General features: G+C 34.7%; 3 protein-coding genes across 6 annotated transcripts; 2 read left to right on the top strand and 1 right to left on the bottom strand.

Moving 5' to 3' along the window:
• Positions 1 to 1,434: 1,434 nt before the first annotated feature.
• Positions 1,435 to 5,234, bottom strand: LOC111795619 (la-related protein 6C). Its single transcript, XM_023678150.1, has 10 exons — positions 4,532 to 5,234; positions 4,138 to 4,219; positions 3,941 to 4,035; positions 3,778 to 3,849; positions 3,613 to 3,692; positions 3,082 to 3,160; positions 2,947 to 2,994; positions 2,789 to 2,857; positions 2,550 to 2,681; positions 1,435 to 2,463 (listed from the first exon to the last, which is right to left on the bottom strand). Exons 1-10 carry the CDS (start codon positions 4,874 to 4,876, stop codon positions 2,221 to 2,223), a joined length of 1,245 nt encoding a protein of 414 aa, XP_023533918.1. The 5' UTR covers positions 4,877 to 5,234; the 3' UTR covers positions 1,435 to 2,220.
• A 3,372-nt stretch (positions 5,235 to 8,606) lies between these two features.
• Positions 8,607 to 12,085, top strand: LOC111795618 (50S ribosomal protein L17-like). The gene is made up of 6 exons (XM_023678149.1): positions 8,607 to 8,718; positions 8,796 to 8,850; positions 9,331 to 9,381; positions 11,360 to 11,451; positions 11,530 to 11,607; positions 11,805 to 12,085. Exons 1-6 carry the CDS (start codon positions 8,663 to 8,665, stop codon positions 11,950 to 11,952), a joined length of 480 nt encoding a protein of 159 aa, XP_023533917.1. The 5' UTR covers positions 8,607 to 8,662; the 3' UTR covers positions 11,953 to 12,085.
• Positions 12,086 to 12,245: 160 nt separating this feature from the next.
• LOC111795616 (serine/threonine-protein kinase SRK2E-like) lies at positions 12,246 to 18,869 on the top strand. 4 transcript variants are annotated; one of them, XM_023678146.1, is made up of 14 exons: positions 12,246 to 12,337; positions 12,425 to 12,482; positions 13,181 to 13,488; positions 14,745 to 15,010; positions 15,151 to 15,236; positions 15,896 to 16,182; positions 16,284 to 16,358; positions 16,430 to 16,531; positions 16,669 to 16,722; positions 16,817 to 16,909; positions 17,125 to 17,217; positions 17,307 to 17,411; positions 17,887 to 17,985; positions 18,459 to 18,869. In XM_023678146.1, the coding sequence occupies exons 6-14, from the start codon at positions 16,039 to 16,041 to the stop codon at positions 18,759 to 18,761; spliced, it is 1,068 nt and encodes a 355-aa protein (XP_023533914.1). In that variant the 5' UTR covers positions 12,246 to 12,337; positions 12,425 to 12,482; positions 13,181 to 13,488; positions 14,745 to 15,010; positions 15,151 to 15,236; positions 15,896 to 16,038; the 3' UTR covers positions 18,762 to 18,869. The 4 variants fall into 4 exon arrangements, with proteins under 4 accessions (XP_023533914.1, XP_023533915.1, XP_023533911.1 ...); XM_023678147.1 differs by having other exon boundaries at positions 12,296 to 12,482; positions 18,475 to 18,869; XM_023678143.1 differs by lacking the exon at positions 15,151 to 15,236 and having other exon boundaries at positions 12,296 to 12,482.
• The last annotated feature ends 194 nt before the right edge of the window (positions 18,870 to 19,063 follow it).

A 19,063-nucleotide genomic window follows, 5' to 3' on the forward strand; every position in this document is an offset into this window, starting at 1 on the left:
AGGAATGATTTGAGGGATTTCGGGTGAGAGAGGGGCTAAAATGGAAAATATAGTTGAGTCGTTGCGTGAATTCGAGCAAGTCATCGGATTTCTCGTAATCACTTGTGACAAGCAATTCTTTTTTCTCCCTTAAATTGGACTATAAGATAGATGCATTCTCGTTCATCATTAGAAGAGTTCGAGCACAATCACTTTATCAAACTTGGACTCACGTTTCTTGGTAAAGCTTTTACGCCTTTGACCGTGGTTCAAAGCCTTCCACACCCTCGATGCATTTCGTGAACTATGTTTATCCAACCGTCCCAACTTTATGCAACATATTTGTACTAGATTGTAAGTTATTTTATTAAGGTCGAGAAATTTAGAGTTTGAAAGTATGAGATCCCACGTCAATTGGAGGGGAGAATGAAATATTTCTTATAAGGGTATGGAAACTTCTCCACAGTAGAAGCATTTTTAAACTCGTGAGATTGACAGTGATACGTAACAAGCCAAAACCAACAATATATGCTAGCGGTGGACTTGAACTGTGACAAATGGTATCAGAGCCAGACATCGGGCGGCGTGCTAGCGAGGATGTTGGGCCACTAAGGGGGTAGATTGTGAGATCCCACATCGAGTTGAGAGGGGAACGAAGCATTTCTTACAACGGTGTGGAAACATCTCTCTAGCACACACATTTTAAAAACTATGAAGTTAACGGCAATATATAACTGATCAAAACAGACAATATCTAGCAAAAACATAACTTTATATATAATCTATATGATAGTGCTTAGCATAAAATCTAGGTTTTGTAAGCCTAAATTGAAACTTGACTTAGCAAAAACATCGTTACAAAGCTAGGCATTAGACTCGAGATACAGAGTAAACGAAGAAATTATAATTGACTTTGAACTTTACTATTATTCTCAAGAATAACGTTTTTATTAAGAATTAAAATAAAGTGTATCAAATATATTTATTTTATTTAAATCATATTTAGATAAAAAAAAAATATCTTAAGAATCTCATTCAAATTTTAAATTTATATTTTATATTTTAATATTTAATTTATCAAATCTTATAAAAATCTCTCATTTTAAATCTAATATATTTTCTGGTTTAATCAAAATATTAATTTGAAATTTTGAAATTTTTATTTTAACTAAATTTGCATTTGTAGTGTTTAAACCTTATAAACCCTATTGACATAAAATTAAATACTTAAATTTCCTAACTATAGATCACTTCACAGTAAATAGTGAATTTCATCTCGAAATATTATATTATAATTCTAGCTCACATACGCTATCTTCACTCACACAAATCAAAAGATAAACTTTTATGTGTAAGAGTTTACAAGTCACCTTAAAAGTAAAATCGTGTCGTGTCACGTATAATCATTTTGTGAAATAATATTAATTTTCTCAATTAACAAGTGTCTGAAATTAAATATTTCATAGCTCAGTCCAATACATACAAGAATTAATCCAATAACTCTGCTAAAAAAATAAAAATTACATTTGAATTTAGTCCAAAAAGCAAGAAAAACTCCAAAACAGAAGGGAAACCAACATGAAATGCAGTAAGTCAGACTCGACCCGAACAAGTTCGAATACACGTGAACTGAACTAAACCGATCAAAAATCCATAAAATCGATCTGAAACTGGATCGGACGAGCCTCCTAAAACCAAATCAAAACAGTTTGAAAGACCAATTTTCTTACTTGTTCCAGTTGAACATTTCTGCTCATTCCTCTATGAGGATGGCAGCAACGATCATTGGGAAAAATCCAGTTGCGGCCAAGGAATTACAATGGTGAACCATGGTAAGGTGCAACACAACAGCGAACACCCTGAAATGGAAACGAGACAGAGAAGAAGATCGAAGAGCACAAAAACGACAACTTGAGGGAGATTTGAAAACAAAACAAGGCTTACCTACAACAACTGGAATCGCGCGATTTTCGTCCCCTCACCGATGGTTGCACAGGTTTCCAACACGTCGAAGAACAGGTCAAGACAATATGAAAAGGATAAAGCTAGAAAAACAGTTGAAGTTGCTCACAGTGAATGATGGCTAGCGCCACATTATACAAACCAAAATCCTATCAAACATGTCGATTAAAAAGGAAAAAAAAAAAAAAGAATGAATGAAATAGGTAGCAGCAAAATTGTCATAGTTCCTTCCACCGTACTTAAACAATCAAAGAGAGATTTCCCTACATTTCTATTCATTCAAAATACAGATTTAGAATTTAATGGCTTGCCTCGTCCCATGGTGAAACCTTTCGTCCCATCCGGCATTCTCGGACTCTTAGAAGTGAGTTTGGACGATGCTTCACATAGAATCTGACTACTCGATTGCATAGCTGTAACTGGTAAGCTATAGCTACGATCGAGATGGTTATGAACTCGTCCACGACCCTTCCCACGGCCTCGACCCCAGCCCTTTTTAGATGATGTTGAGTTCTCCTCAGACTAGTACAACAGACATTTCATGTCACTTGGGAATTACAAATCATTTTGATCAAGAACGACATAGTTTTCGGGGAAAAAAAACGTACACTGAAATCAGTAGTTAGTTCAGCAATATTTGACTGAGGAGATTCTTGTTCAATAGATACAGGAGATGGTGAATCATCTTCATCCAGAATACTTTCAAATTCTGATTTTCGAGTCTTCAGAACTGATTTTGGCTATCCATCGTCGCAATAAGCATGGCAATAAGCATGAACATGTAAATAATCAAAATGCAGCAAGAGGAAACAGAATGCTACTGCTAAGATCGTGTTATTACACTTACCGAGCGTCTGAGTAATAACCTTACTCGGAGCCCTTTCCTCCAGTTTCTCTCATCATTTAACTTCTCAGCCTAGCAGGCACAAAAAATGGGGGAAAGACAATAAAAAGATTGAAAAACAAGAAACACGATCTGCTATAGCTTTACTATTAGATGCATACCGCTCTTTCAGCCAACTCTACGGTCTCGTATTCCACAAGTGCATGAAGCTTCAAGCAAATGAAGTAACAATGAGAAAGGGATTTTGAGGATAAGTGTCTTGGTTATACATTAAAGTAAAGCATGATTCACAATACCTTGTTACTGATAAATAATTCACCTTTAGAGCAGCACGGATTTGATTCCGGGGGATGACAGATTCGGATCGTCTTCACACTGGTCAGATATCATCAATGAATGAAGCTCAGTGAAGACAGTTTTAATATCAAATAGAACAAGGAATAAGGCTGAGTGATGATATCAATGAAACTACCTCCCAATGACGCTAAATATTTTCTCGAGGTTGTGGTGCGAGTGATTGTCGGGCAAATTCTCCACAACGACTGTACGAGACTGCAAATCAATGAACAAAAACATTACACCTTGCTCAGCTAAAGATAAATGTTCTGCACCATTTGTACAATGGTTGATATCTTACCAGCAATTCCTCCTTGTCCTTGTCCGTAAACGGATGCTTACGTTTAACTTTCTTCCCATCAGCACTAACAACCTTCAGAAGATCAGATATGAATCACATTAAATCAAGAGTTCTTATTTTTCCAGAAAGAGTGGGAAATTGAGTGCTTAACTTAAGAACTTACAAGCTTTGAAGAGGANAATGAAACTACCTCCCAATGACGCTAAATATTTTCTCGAGGTTGTGGTGCGAGTGATTGTCGGGCAAATTCTCCACAACGACTGTACGAGACTGCAAATCAATGAACAAAAACATTACACCTTGCTCAGCTAAAGATAAATGTTCTGCACCATTTGTACAATGGTTGATATCTTACCAGCAATTCCTCCTTGTCCTTGTCCGTAAACGGATGCTTACGTTTAACTTTCTTCCCATCAGCACTAACAACCTTCAGAAGATCAGATATGAATCACATTAAATCAAGAGTTCTTATTTTTCCAGAAAGAGTGGGAAATTGAGTGCTTAACTTAAGAACTTACAAGCTTTGAAGAGGATCGGAGAGCTTGAACTATCAAATTGTTGTTGGTTGAGAGGGACTTTACTTTTTTGGTGGACGAAATAACAGAAATTGGAACTTAACAAAGGGAAATGAAGGAACAACAAATCATAATTCAGTTAAAAACATATCGAAAATTTGAATTAACACAACCGGGTGATAGATTTCCAAAGATTATACCATAACCATCAGGATCTTTGCTAATGTTTTTTGCAAGAGATTCATTTGCAAGAAGACTCATGTCACTGAACTGATATTCTACCTGTAAAATTGAAATCGTTCATAAGATGCTCAAATGAATTTGATATGCATATGAGAAGGAATCCAATTGAGAAGAAATTCAAGGAGAACACTACTGGAAATTGTTAGACAATATGTGCATAAGCTTGTCCAATGGAAATGGAATACTAAAAATGATAGCGATTCTCATCCTTCAATGAACGGGAAAAGCAGAGTTGATGATTAATCATTCAGACGGTCACAGCACAGGAATCAAGATAATGGAATCCAACGCGATGAAATATAAGAGAAACAGAGATCAAAAAGGAATCAAGAACAGAATAAAACAGGACACCTGTTTGACGATTTTTTGCTGAATATCCTCCGAACGGGCGTTCTTAGAGAAATTTGGGAGAGGAATGGTGGGATTAGGGATCAAATAGGTGGGTTCTTGATCGCCAATAAAGAACCAGTCTGAAGTAGCAGGAGCCCCACCAAGAAAATGAAAATAGGGATGAAAATAGCCGGTAACAGGCATCTGAGTTTGCGATCTAGGGAAGAACTCAGGCGCTTGAGCATTAAATTTGAAGGAAAGATTACCATTGCTATTACTACTACCAACACCATCGCCATTCACAGCTTCTTTGACCTCCATTTCAGGATTCTCATTCACCTTCTCTTCCGAATTCGCTTCCGCCATTTTCTTCCTTTTCGCTTGCGATTAATCGAAGTAGGGTTTGAAACGCATATGGGTTATTGAAATCTCAATCTCTTTCTCTGTGTGTGGGGGTAAGATTTGGCCTGAAGTTTAGTAACAGAAATCTGTAAATCGACGCAGATTTCGCGCCCAAATATATGCATCTGGGGCTGGATCGAGAGGACGCTAGGATTTTGTGACAAAGGGCCGTTGGTTTCGAATTTGACCGACGATTTCGAGGTGGGAATTCTGCCATGGCCATCCATTTCGCCTTCTTCTCCAACGAAAAACTCGCCTCCTCCCTTCGCTCTGGTTCAACGCTTGTGTTCCTTTTGATTTTGTAATAGATCTTCGTTGAACAGATTGTTTTCAGTGGTTTCTTATTGTATTAACAACATTATTAAAATTATTTCAAGCTTAATTTGTTATTAAAATAGTTTGATTTTGAAGTTCATGTGATTGAGCTACAATAAAGAATAATGTGATTGAGCTACGATAAAGAATAATGCACGTTATTGATATAGACGGTAATTTCAATTTTTGAAGCATTTTTTAGTTATTTCATTTGTGAAGCATTTGAATCTCGGACAAGTTTTAATCCGTTTACTCTTCTTGTAGTGATTTCTTGTTGTTTTGGATTCTTTAATATTTAAATAAGGTTTTTTTTTAATAAGGTTGTTACGTCGTAGAAATTTGTATATCGAGATTCACGACCCAATATTTTACTATGAGTCATGACTCAAAACGACAACGTGAATGCAAAGAAAACAGTTGAAAATGTATAAGGGCGGAATCATTTATTCCCATGAAAGAAAATTGCAATACAAAGGTTCAAACAAACAAAATTATGAAAATTTGAATGCAAAAGAAAAGACTCGACTGACGTCCCGGGACATGCATTTCTCTATATGACAATCCACCTCTCTAATCACACCCTACCTCGACCCAACGCACCTGAAAAAAATATAGATATAACAGGGATGAGTATAAAATTATACAGTAAGTCATCTACTCGTAGGCTCTCATCCCATCCTAACTTAACAGACAAGCGATATAAGGTCAGTAACTTGTCACTCTAATCATGCATCCGGGCCTTATCATTGTAACTCTTTCTAAACATTATCAAGATGGTGCAAGCATCAAGAACTAGATACATTATACACAGTCAAAATAGTCATGCTCAACCGGGGCGATAACATCCATTAGCACCATATCCATCAACACCCGGAATGCAGAATTCACAATTTTCTCATCCACCTTTCGGGATGCATAAGTAGCTAGCGCTACCAAGGGGTGTCCAAAACTATTGATTTTCCTCAATTAGGTCCCTACTCATGTAAAAACATTGTTAGAATTGGAATCAGGACAAAAATTAGGCAAACAAAAGTCAAACGGGTAAAAAATGACCTTACACGCGTCGGGAAGGAGGCTAGTCGCAAGCGAACGCGCGAGTACCAAGCGTAGATTGCTTTCGTGTAGTCATGGGTCAGCGCTCCGGTTCGGGTCACCGGTTCAGCTTGCTCGGATGGACCACAGGTTGGTTTGGTCGATGGGTTGTGGGTCGAGTCGAATCAACTCGTGGATCTGAAATCAGGTAGGGCACGCAAACGACGCATTGGGGCCGCTTTGCTCCCCGTCCGACGCGTAGCTTCAGCCGATGCCTGACGCGTGTCACCGCCTTGCCAAGCCACACCTCACCAGTCGCCAGTCGACACGTGGCTGTCGGAAAAAATCTTCTCCCCTCCTATTCAAGAGAAAATTGGTAAGTTTTTTTTTCGAATCTTTACGTTTTTGTATCTTTCGATCTACAACTCGAATCAACACGATCCCTTTTGCATGTTAGCATCCTTAGGAGAGCTCTCGAACCTTTAACAAGCTTCCGAATCAATAGAAAACCTTCTACAGATAACACATCTATTAGGTCTTGATCTGATCTGTAAAGTTACCTTATTTTCTATTTTAGTGTACACTAGTTCCACTTTGAATAGAAGGGACTCGGTCGATTTGGCTCGAATCTCTCAAAATTCTCACCTTTTTCCATGATTTTGCTTTTATCATAATATTCTTATGTTCCAAAGCTAACAAACTCAATATTTTATAAATTTTATTTTATATTTTGTGGTTGATTTTTAATTTTTTTTTTTAATTTTGATATTTTAAGCCATTTTTAATACATAATATTTTGTTAAATTTTAATAAGGTATGAATTTTTTTTTTAATATTTAATATATATATTTTTCTTATGTTTCAAAGCTAACAAACTCAATATTTTATTATATTTTATATTTTGTGATTGATTTTTTCAATTTTATTTTATTTTGATATTTTAAGCAATTTTTAATATATATATTTTTAGCTTATATTTTTGTTAAATTTTAACACTAATTTTTTTTTTCAACGTATGGATTTTTTTTAAATATTTAATAAATATATATATATACATTCATAAGAGGGAATGTGATCCTTAGTTTAAAATAGGTTTGGCACGACCAGCCTTTATTCATTTTTTATAATTTATTAATATAATCTTTTATTTTTTTTTAATTTATTTATTTATTTATTTATTAATTATTTTAGATAAATTATCTGAGAATAATTTTGGTTTATAATTGCTAACAAATTTTTTATTTCATATTTTTATGAGTTGAATCAAAATATTTTAAATTTAAAGAAAGTTTGTGTTAAAAATTAAACAAATATATTGAAATATTAAAATAGTCACTTTAATATTTTAGTTTATAAATAAACCTAACTAAAAATAAATAATATATTTAAAATTATTTAACTCTAATAAATTTTTTAAAAATTAGTACTAAATATTTTATAGGAATAAAATTATTTCTATTTTTTATACAATAAATAAAAACTATGGTAACAAAAATGAATATAAACGATAGAATGTATATCACTTTATACAATAGATCACTATTCGACGTCGGCTTAGAATAAACTGAAGTAACGATCATTGTTCTTTCTGATGCAGTTGTTGTCTTCAATCTAACAAAACCGGACAACATCTCAAAAGCCATAAAGGGCGAGAGAGTCGGGACGTTGATCGGAGGAACATGGAACTCAAACGTAACAAGTACGTGACAACGATTCTTGTATGGTAGGGATTTGAAAGGAGATTTTGACATCGATAGCTTTTGGAACAATTTGCACGAGATTCGTTTATTTAAGGTATTGAAATCTTTTGTAAGATCTAAACCCCACCGCTAGTAGATATTGTCCGCTCTATCTCGTACATATCGCTGTCAGCTTTACGGTTTTAACACGCTTCTACTAAGGAGAGATTTTCACACTCTTATAAGGAATGTTTCGTTTCTTTCCTTCTTTAACTAACGTGGGATCTCACAATCCACTCACCTCATTGACACATCGTTTGATGTCTGACTCTTATACCATTTGTAACAGTTCAAGTCATTGTTCACTTTGGTCCGTTATGTATCATTGACAGCTTCATGGTTTGGCCCATTACGTATTTGTTAGCCTCTTATTTTAAAACTTTGGAGTCCATTTGACGGAAATGTTCAAACTTGTATTTAATAAATTAATTAATCTTATTAATATTTTTAAAGATTAGATACTTGTAAAAATAGACCAATTTTTTAATAACATTTTAATGTAATAATTAAAATTTGGTTGAAATTTTAATACGTCGTCGTTTCTGCTTGGCTAATGTCTAAGCCAGAAGCTGCCTTTTCGGTTTCGTCCCTTTAAAACCCCCTAAACGAAACTCGAGGGTTTTTATCTTGGAACTCAGTCTTTGCTTTCTTTCCGCCATTAACAATGACGAAGTTCAGAAAGCTTGGTCGAGATGCAGCTCACCGGATGTCTATGCTGAGGTTGCTCACTTCTTTCATCAACTATCAATTAAGTTTTATGTCCCAATTTTTGAACGTCTGTTCTCTTCTTTTGGCAGAACAATGGTTTCTCAGTTGGTGAAGCACGAGCGGATTGAGACTACTGTTCCAAAGGTATCCCTATTGACTTTCTTCTTATCATTTATTGGAATCTCGATGTTTAACTTTTCTGAATTTTGCTTTTCCAAGTGATGCATTAGCTTCATGTTCACCCGAACCCCCCTTCGGTTTCGTTGTTAGATTATTTTATCTTACTGAACTCTGAAGTTAATCGTAGGTTTGTTGCATTGTAAATGGAATTATCGGGTGGTTGAAAATTTTGACGTCTTGTATTGTCTGAACTGAGCTTAGGTTTTGTTTTTTCTTAGAATCTGAATTTACAGATTTGGTTAGTTACATATTTGTCATCTCTTTCCCCTTGGGTTGCATCTTTTCTGTTCCTTCAAATTTTAACCCCAAGCTTACTGTTGAAGGATATGTTTCATTCCTTGAGATCAAGTATAGATTTTTTTTTATTTAGAACATCAACACTATTATGAATTTATGACCATATTTTCAACTTATTTCTGCATTTGTCTTTCAACCTGTTTGCAGGCTAAAGAAATTCGGCGGCTTGCTGATAACATGGTTCAATTTGGAAAAGAGGTCCGTAGAACTTAACTTTTGTTTTCCCTTCTCAATGTTTTATTTATTTTTTTCCTTCTTTTCCCCTCACTGGGGAGGGTGTGTTCTGCCTCCAAATTTTGATATAGGTTGTATGCTAAGAAGCACAGACAGTTTAGTCTGGCTCACATGTTCATGTTTGACAGACACTCCAACACTTATTGGACACTCGGTAACACTAGATTTGTATTAGATACTAGTTGTAGTATTAATCCAATATTTGTAAACTTCTTTAGCATACTAAATAGACAAATAATACTATAGGACAAAAATAAATTTTTAGTGTAAAATACATCAAATTCATTGTATATAAATCCATTAAACTTGTTGAATTTAAAGTTTTCATACTGTATAAAAAGGATGTATATTTAAAAAAAAAAATGCAAATTTTAACAAATGTGTCCTTACTGTGTGTGTCTGTGTCCTAGATTTGTAAAAAATGACATGTCATTGTGTTTGTATTGTATCCTTATCCATGCTTCATAGGTTGGATTCTTTATCAATTAGATTATATATGAAATTATATATTTCAATTATTAGATGAAGGGCTATTTGGTAAAGGATAAATGCAAATGCCATGGTTCAAGATTTAGCTGATCTAAAATGAGTATGATGTAATAATTCGAGGGAGAGAAAAAGACAAGGCTCGGAGGTCAAGTTTTGCAATTCAATTCTAATGCAGGAAGCAAGAGATGGTATTGGGCATGGGCTTGATAAATATGTTTGCCGGTAACGGAGGAAAATTGGATTTGGTCTGCAACCAACATTGGAAGCTAAGCCAAATAAGAAAGAGGCATCTCCAATTAATGAGTTAGACCACTAAAATTTGGGCCCAGGATGATGCCTTTATTTCAAATCATTCTTATTTCAGTATTAGTAATCCTCAAAAGATGGAAACCATAAATTAATTACGGGATATCAATATGGAGAAAGAAAGACCTTCGGAAGGAAGATTTGTTGTAACTATTTGAAAGTGAAGAGGAAGCCGTGGTTTGAAGTTTGTTGGATGTTGTTGAAATTAAAGTAGCAAAGCAGTTCCAGAGACATCATATAATGTTTGATTTAAAATGTAATGACTCTGCGTTACATAAAGGTGTATATAGTTGGGTTGTCTTCTGCTTACTCTTATTTGCACCAAGGACACTGTCATTTACTTCAGACTCTAACATGCTGTGATCGAGAAGAAAACCAATGAAATCAACCACAAACAGAGTTCTTGTAAAGGAATTATTAAATTATCTTTGAAGTTGATTAAACTGTCTTTGCTTCAAAGATAGTTTAATAATTATTTTACACCTTGAATTGCGTGCAAAGACACTCTTCCTGTGTTTTGTTCTCGAAAGGGTGCACTCTCTATAGGAGGCTTGAGAAGGATTTGGATCTTCTGTTTGAGACTGCCAGTTTGCTCTTCATATTCGGAGTTGATGGCTTAGAGATTGATGGTAGAGCCCAGATTGGGGGTGTTTTTGCGCTCTCCTTTCAAGGAGCATGGTAGAGTTTTGTGGTAGGCCAATTTCTTTGTGTTTTGTGGGGATATCTGGTTTGGGAGGAATGATGGATTTTTAGAAAGGTCAAGAGATCAATTGATGATGTTGGTTAAGTGACTAGATTTAATGCCTCTTTCTGGACATCAATAACTAAATCTTTTCATAATTATGAGCTTTGTCTTGTTCTTGNTGGTTAAGTGACTAGATTTAATGCCTCTTTCTGGACATCAATCACTAAATCTTTTTATAATTATGAGCTTTGTCTTGTTCTGGGGACTGTCCTTTTTTGTAGTTAGAGGCGTACTCTATTTTTTGTGTGTGTGTGTTAGGGCGGGTGTTTTATGTATGTCCTTGTATATTCTTTCATTTTTCTTAATGAAATCATGGTTTATTATAAGAAAATCTTTATTTCACTATTTTCATTTTATTCATAAAAGATAAACATGTTGTCACTTTCCCCCCCCCCAATCTAGGGTTCCCTTTGTGCTTCAAGGCATGCTGCTGCATTTGTAAGAGGCGATGATGTCCTTCACAAACTATTCACAGAACTGGCTTATCGATACAAGTGAGTCCCAAATTTGTTAACCCGTAGTTCATGCTTTTATTTATAAGTATTAAATTGGACGGATGTTATGTTCAACAGAGATAGAGCTGGTGGATATACAAGACTTCTTCGGACGCGTATACGTGTTGGCGATGCTGCACCAATGGCTTATATAGAGTAAGTGCTTACCATCGACAGCTGCTATGTTTCTTCAGTTATACAGCTGTATTAAATAATCGATAGATGATGTACGAAACGGTTATAAATAAATACTGCTGGTACAGTTTTTAATTGATTATTTGTGCTGTTGATACAAATTTATTGAAAGTTGAATCAATGTATGAATTCATTATTTCTCTATGCTATCGATACAGATTTATTGATAGAGAAAATGAGCTGAGACAGTCGAAGCCTCCAAATCCCCAACCACCTCAGAAGGCTCCAATGGATCCATGGACAAGATCACGGCTTAGCAAGCAGTTCGCACCACCCAAAGAGATCAAATCTGACTCTGAAATCTGATACAACTTTTATGTTCAATAAAGAAAGCTTTTCTTTTCCAAGAAGTTCACCCCCACCCAAATTGTTTTGCAAACTTCAGATGTAAACCAAACGAGTATAGACACTGCGTTACATACATTATCTCTTTCTCCATGGGCTGAAAGCTTTCCCTCAAACAAAGAGTAATTTTCGGCTTTCAAAGTTGCTCATTTCTTGAGAATTCCCTCCGAGTCTCTCTCAAGTCTCATCTCAACTTATTAAAAAAACATATGGTTTAGGTGTTTTTGGATGAATATATGGGTGAGGACCAAGGGCGATGGTGGACTGTGCATCGTCTTGTAGACAGCCAGCAATTGCTTTGCAGCAGCAACAAAATTTGGACATGGCTTCAAATATTGCGAGCCAGGTATGACCGAGAGCCTTCTCTCCCCAACCCAGGTCTCTGCGTGCATGCATTTTATTGTATTGTCATGTGTCAAGTTATCACGTGTAGCCTACTTGCTTTGGAGGCTAATTGGTGACGGTTGGTTCACAGGGGAAAAGGAAAGCGGGTCAGATATGTTTTTCTTTTTCTTTCAAAATTTGCTTCATTTATAATTCTTGAGAATTAATGCCATTTCCTTCCTGTACTGTGTATAACTGGACATGTGACATTTTCAGTGGGGATTTCTTTATAATTAGTGCATTTTTTTTTGTCTTCTACATTTCCATAAAATGCTTATAATGTCCATAATGTATTGTTCTTAAATTTAATATAGTCGGGGAGAGTCTCAAAAGCTTTTATTTTATTATTATTATTTTTTTTTTTTTTAAAATTCTTAGTTTTTTACCTCTTAATTTTTTGAATTTGTCGTCAAATTTACAAAATAAAAATCAGTTTATAATTTTATTTTTTTTAGTTTTCAAATTTCGACTTTTTGGAAAACAAATAATTTCAAGGGTTATTTGTGAAGGAAAAGAATAAAACAAGCCATTATATTTTGACATATAAAGATGGTTTGGTAATTATTTAGTTTTTTTTTTAAATTAAAATTTTAAGTTAATACACACTTCTTACCGATGTTTTTTAAAATATTTACATTCTACCAATCAACTCAATTTTTTTTTTTTTTTTTTTGTAACAATATTATGAATTTCTACTATGTTATAAATAAGAAACGAAATTACTATATTGAAGGAAGAAAAATCACCCACTTCGGACACTAAATTTGATTATCGAAAAAAGCTAAAAAGGTTGGTTCTTGATTAGGTTCTTGTTGTGGGGAAGGATAAAAAAACACAACAGAACCCATTGAAGACGAGACGAACATCAAAATTTGGAGGTAACTACGAATTATGTTTAAGGAAAAAAGCATCGCGAAAAGATAATTGGGTCTTTGAACCCTTTTTGCTCATCGCCGACTTCCTCACTCTTCGTCTTCCTCCCACTCACTCTGCAAACAAGATGCCCAAAACATCTCTTATGAAGATTTAGCTTGGTTCTTGCCCATATTCTTCTTCAATCAAATTCTAGGGTTACACAATCGCCGCTTTCTGCCAGAAGCCCTCTTCTTTCATGTGAGTTCTTTGTTTCTCTCTTCCCTTAATCTTCTACAGTTTTGTTGTATGGACGTTTTCGTATCTGGGTCTTGATCTCTTACTCGTTTTGTGTCGGACTGTATGTGCTGCGAGGTTCTTCAACTTCAAAGTTTGGGCCTTTCCCGTTACTACTCCCCATGCCCCCAACNATCTTCTACAGTTTTGTTGTATGGACGTTTTCGTATCTGGGTCTTGATCTCTTACTCGTTTTGTGTCGGACTGTATGTGCTGCGAGGTTCTTCAACTTCAAAGTTTGGGCCTTTCCCGTTACTACTCCCCATGCCCCCAACGCGATCAGTTACGCGTTCTTTCTTGTTTTCCTTTTCTTTTTCGCCAATGTATTTTTCTTCGGTTCTCGAGATTGCTTGTGCTTATGGGTATCTTTGGGAATCGATGACTTAGAATTGAGATGTTTGTTTTTTTTTTTTCCTTTTTGCCTTCTGCTCAAGTATTTGAAACGAGAGGTTGCTTTTTGAGAAACAGAGATGATCTTTCCTTAGGATTTGATTACACTTGCATACAACCCTAGTTCAGCTGGATGTTAGGCAATGTTAAGTTGATGGATTGAGTAGTTGCTGAGTTGAAGATTAACGTCTGATGCCCAAAAAGAATGCTATACTTTGGAGTTGATAGAGCTTCAATACTTTATTTGATTGTTGTCAGTGGTTTTTGTTGAGAAAGAATAGGTTATTTGCGCTTATGATTTTTCCCATGGATTTAACCACGGCTCTCACATCCTCTTTACACTATTAGTTCAAGTTTCGTAACTTGGAAGTCATATCTCTTCAAGTGCGGATTTTAAGTTGATCTTTGGAGGAGATTGGGATAGGGAGCTCAGGCTACCAATCTAGATGATGCAGCCATGAAATTTTATTGGTGGAGTACACATGACTTCGGCACCCTGTAGTCTTTTTTGACAAGTGAAAGTCGTCATGCTTGGTTAGTGGCTAGGTTATGGATGGATTTATTCAATTGATTGAAATTAAAAGGAAATATCTTCTAAGCACATCTCGTAGGTGATGTCTCCTGATTGGCACTACCCTGTGCAACCATCCAATCATCTAGTGAAAGGCGATTGCAACGTTATGCAAGATAGTTCAAGAGGCTCTGGCTAAGAATCAAGACATTGCCATAGAGCCCATAGTAGTTGATATTACTCGTTTTCAGAAAAACCAAACTTTAACCAAAGATGATACTATTGCATCAGCTTCCAATGATAACATTACAATTGACAGAACGGCTGCTTCACATGCTGAAGCCAATCCTTCGGGTAACGTTGTCCTTCGACAAACAATGGCATATCACAGTGACCATCCCGACGGAACTGTAACGAATCCGAAAATTCGTTATAAAACCTACATGGAAGGAAGGTCATATCAGCAAAGATGTTTATAAAACCAAAGTCACTGGCTCCTTGCAGGATGGTCATATTCCTCAAACGCAGGAGAAAATCGATCACGATCTTTCGTTTTCGAAATCAAAGCTCACAAAACTTGTTCAGGTAACTACAAATTTCCTTTCAATTGAGTTCTCTTGTGTTGACTTTGCATGTTCTCCTCTCAAATTATCCATTTTATTTGTTTAACTCTTTTATACTTGACAGAAACCATTGTTGCATTTGTTTGAATACAATCCTTGTAGGTTATGCACATACTCAACATTCAACTTGTAGCTACCATAACATTTTGACGAGCCATTTTTGAGACATTTTCATCCGGCTACGAATGGTAACATTTTGACGTGATTTTAAGCAGATCTGGAAACCTCGTCACAGACTCTTTTTATATAAATAAGAGATTGTTCGTTTTTTATTTCAACATGCTTCAGAACTGTTAACAGCTTTAGGCTTTCCCTTAAGGCTTTAAAACACATCTACTTCAATCAAACTGCCTGAGTTTTACCTTTAGTCATCCAAAATACCAAGTTGTTTTTTTATAAAAAGGAAAAAAAAATTAATTCGAGTCATTTTAGAGTTCAAAATAGTTTTAGTTTCTCAACTTTATTAAAACAAAATTACAATTTAATCCTTAAATTTTATTTATAATTATTTATTTCTTAAACTTTAATATAAAATTTACTCTCTATACTTTTAAATTTATACCATTTTAATCTCGTGCCTATTTTTATTTTTAAATAATTTAGACTTTATATTTCCTCGTATATTTAATAACTAAAGTATATCTATAAAGTAAAAATGAATTAATAAAATCATGAAAATGGAAGGACAAAAGTAATTTTAAACTTTACCTCCCATATTTCTTTCCCAACATAAAATTCAAATAAAGAAAGAAAAAAAAATTGTGAAAGAGAGGGAAAATAATAAGTTAGTTGTAAATTAGGTCAGCTTTTGGTGAAGGTTTCACGAGGTGCATGTTATTTGGTACAGCTCGCACCACCCCATCTCATCCACCACCTGCTTCTTCTTCAACCTCAACACCCATTTTTCCTTCAACAATAATCTCAATGGCCAGCTGATTTAGACGGTGGATCGAGGTAGGTTGCTCGGGAGCTGGAGGGACGGTGGCAGCCATGGACGTGCCGATCATGCATGCCAGTGACCGCTACGAGCTCGTCCGAGATATCGGCTCGGGCAACTTCGGGGTGGCTAGGTTGATGCGAGACAAGTACAACGATGAGCTCGTTGCTGTTAAGTACATTGAGCGAGGTGACAAGGTATTCGTTTTTTTTATTCAAGGACGAAAAATTTAGCTAATTAAGATATTATATATTTGATATTCAAATTCGAATGATATGAATGAATTTGATATGAACAGATAGATGAAAATGTTCAAAGAGAAATAATAAACCATAGATCTTTGAGACATCCCAACATTGTGAAGTTCAAAGAGGTAACTAATTTGTGTAAATAACCCTTATTTACCAAAGCAACAATATTTTTACCATAAGTGAATATATATAGGTCGTTCTAACCCCGACCCATCTCGCCATCGTCATGGAATATGCCTCCGGTGGAGAGTTGTTCGAGCGGATCTGTAACGCCGGCCGTTTCAGTGAAGACGAGGTTTTTTAATCTTATCTTATCATAGTTTAACACGATGCTCCACTGTCATGTTTTCAAATTTTTAATATCATTTGATAGTTGGTGTTGATATAAGATTAAATTTACGGTAATCTATCAACTTAAGCTTTAAGTTACAGGCACGATTCTTCTTTCAGCAACTGATATCGGGAGTGAGTTATTGTCATGCAATGGTAAGTTTTTTATGATCTCATGCAAATCTGTAACTCGTTTTCTTAGAGTTCAAATGAATTCGGGTTAAATTTTTTTTCTTATTGGTGGGTAAAGCAAGTTTGCCATAGAGATTTGAAGTTGGAGAACACATTGCTCGATGGAAGTCCGGCCCCACATCTTAAGATCTGCGACTTCGGCTATTCTAAGGTACTCGTCTTTGAATCACACGACCGATTTGTAGTCATGATTCAAGATCGATATGTTTCTAATAACTATGGTCGTTATAGTCGTTGTAGCTTGCATTTTGATTCGAAGTATACCGAACAATAATAACTAAAGTATAAAGGAACAACTCCAACGTGATTGTTAATGGTATGTTTGTCTATAGACTCAATATTTTCTTGTTTTTGCTTTTGAGAAAGTCATCGGTGTTGCATTCTCAACCAAAATCGACCGTGGGAACTCCAGCTTACATAGCTCCTGAAGTGTTACTAAAAAAAGAATACGATGGGAAGGTGAACAAAAACAAGAACCCTACATAAGTACTCTCTTTTTCTCTTAAAATCAGACCGCTTGTGATCCAATTAACGTTGTTGCAGTGTAGATCGCTGATGTTTGGTCTTGTGGGGTGACATTGTATGTCATGTTGGTTGGAGCATACCCTTTCGAGGATCCCGAGGATCCTAAAAATTTTCGCAAAACCATTCAGGTTCCAACAGTTTATACACTAAATTAACAATAACAAAAAATATATATATATATAAAAAAGAACTTTTAAAAGTTTCAATAATATTCTTAAATTAAAAAAAAAAAAAAAAAAAAAAAATCTTTTAAAAAGTTAAAAAAAATACTCTTAATCTTTAAAAATGGTAAAAAAAAAATTATGTGAGCTTTCCAACATTAAAAATATATTATTTAGAACTTTAAAAAGACATTAATATTTTTAACTTTAAAAAAAAAAAAATTAAACTTGATAAAGTATTTTTGAATTTTTAATTTATTTTTTAAGTAAAGATATTAATGAAAATTGAAATAATATATTATTAGTTTCTAAAACTAATAATAATTTTTTAATTTTTTTTTAAGTAAGGTATATTAAACTTTTGAAATTTTAGAGATATTTTTATGACGAGTCAAAAGTTAAGTTTTTTTTTTTTTTTAAATTGAGCGGTTTGGTTTTGCAGAGAATTTTGAATGTTCAATACTCCATTCCCGACTATGTTCATATATCTCCCGATTGTCGACATCTCATGTCTAAAATTTTTGTTGCTGACCCAACCAAGGTTAGTACTTTGATTTCATATTTCAGCCCATGAAATTAATAAAATTACTCTTAATTTACTATTTTGTCTCGGAAGTACCCTTTCATTTTTAAAAATATCCTTAAATTAAAAAAAAAAAATCATTAATACCGTTAAATTTTTTTAAAAAGTTAAAAATACCTGTACTTATATCATGTTAAAAAATATCATGAATTAAAAAAAAGTAATATTAATAATTTGTTTTTTTTTTAGTTTTAAAGTTTTTAATAAAGTTTAAGGATATTTTAAAAATATTTTAGGATATTAATGATAATTTATAAATTTAAATAGCTTTTAAATATATATTTTTTAAAAAGAATTTAGATTATTTTTTAGATAAAATACAAAATTTAGGAATATTTTTATTAATTTAAACTCGGTTTAAATTTGAATGGAATATTAATTTACTTAATTCAAATGAATTAAATAATCCAAACCCATCTAAACAAACTCAGAGGATATCAATACCAGAGATCAGAAACCATGAATGGTTCTCAAAGAACCTACCGCCCGATCTGGCGGAGGACAAGACTGCAACCACTCATAATATTGTGGAGGAGGATACCCAACCGCCGCAAACCATCGAAGAAATCATGCAGATCATCCAGGAAGCTGCCGTGGAGGCGGTCGGAGCTCAGAGCCCGAACGGCCAGTATCTGACCGGGAGTTTGGACATCGACGACGACATGGAGGAGGATTTGGAGTCGGACGTCGAGCTCGACTTGGAAAGCAGTGGGGAGATAGTTTATGCAATGTAGCCGTTACCATATCCGACCCATAACTATTGTGTGTACGAAACTTTTTAAAAACATTTCGATCTTAAAAATTATCATGAATTTAACGTTCTGTGGTCTCCTTAGCTGGCACCGTCATCCATATATGAGACTATTTTTTAGGCTCAGTATTTCTTTTCAAGTAGGGTTGGATGCATAATACTTCTATATTTCATGCAAATATGCATGAACCCACTAGGCGGGCTCGTATACGCTCCCCTAGGCTTAACTACGAGTTATTGCACGCACATACTGCTAAAAATCGACAAAAAAAAAAAAAAAAAAAA

The sequence above is a fragment of the Cucurbita pepo genome, chromosome LG05, assembly GCF_002806865.2.
Source record: "Cucurbita pepo subsp. pepo cultivar mu-cu-16 chromosome LG05, ASM280686v2, whole genome shotgun sequence".
NCBI classification, from domain to species: Eukaryota; Viridiplantae; Streptophyta; class Magnoliopsida; order Cucurbitales; family Cucurbitaceae; genus Cucurbita; species Cucurbita pepo.

What these genes read in the sequence shown, in the direction of transcription:
- LOC111795619 (XM_023678150.1), bottom strand. Translation starts at nt 4,876, where the DNA reads ATGGCGGAAGCGAATTCGGAAGAGAAGGTGAATGAGAATCCTGAAATG. An exon ending in AGGACAAGGAGGAATTGCTG is followed by an intron (nt 3,693 to 3,777) that starts GTAAGATATCAA and finishes ATTGATTTGCAG; the next exon opens with TCTCGTACAGTCGTTGTGGA. An exon ending in TAGAGTTGGCTGAAAGAGCG is followed by an intron (nt 2,858 to 2,946) that starts GTATGCATCTAA and finishes TGTGCCTGCTAG; the next exon opens with GCTGAGAAGTTAAATGATGA.
- LOC111795618 (XM_023678149.1), top strand. Translation starts at nt 8,663, where the DNA reads ATGACGAAGTTCAGAAAGCTTGGTCGAGATGCAGCTCACCGGATGTCT. An exon ending in TGGTTCAATTTGGAAAAGAG is followed by an intron (nt 9,382 to 11,359) that starts GTCCGTAGAACT and finishes CCCCCAATCTAG; the next exon opens with GGTTCCCTTTGTGCTTCAAG. An exon ending in GAACTGGCTTATCGATACAA is followed by an intron (nt 11,452 to 11,529) that starts GTGAGTCCCAAA and finishes TATGTTCAACAG; the next exon opens with AGATAGAGCTGGTGGATATA.
- LOC111795616 (XM_023678146.1), top strand. Translation starts at nt 16,039, where the DNA reads ATGGACGTGCCGATCATGCATGCCAGTGACCGCTACGAGCTCGTCCGA. An exon ending in GCGACTTCGGCTATTCTAAG is followed by an intron (nt 16,910 to 17,124) that starts GTACTCGTCTTT and finishes CTTTTGAGAAAG; the next exon opens with TCATCGGTGTTGCATTCTCA. An exon ending in ATTTTCGCAAAACCATTCAG is followed by an intron (nt 17,412 to 17,886) that starts GTTCCAACAGTT and finishes TTGGTTTTGCAG; the next exon opens with AGAATTTTGAATGTTCAATA.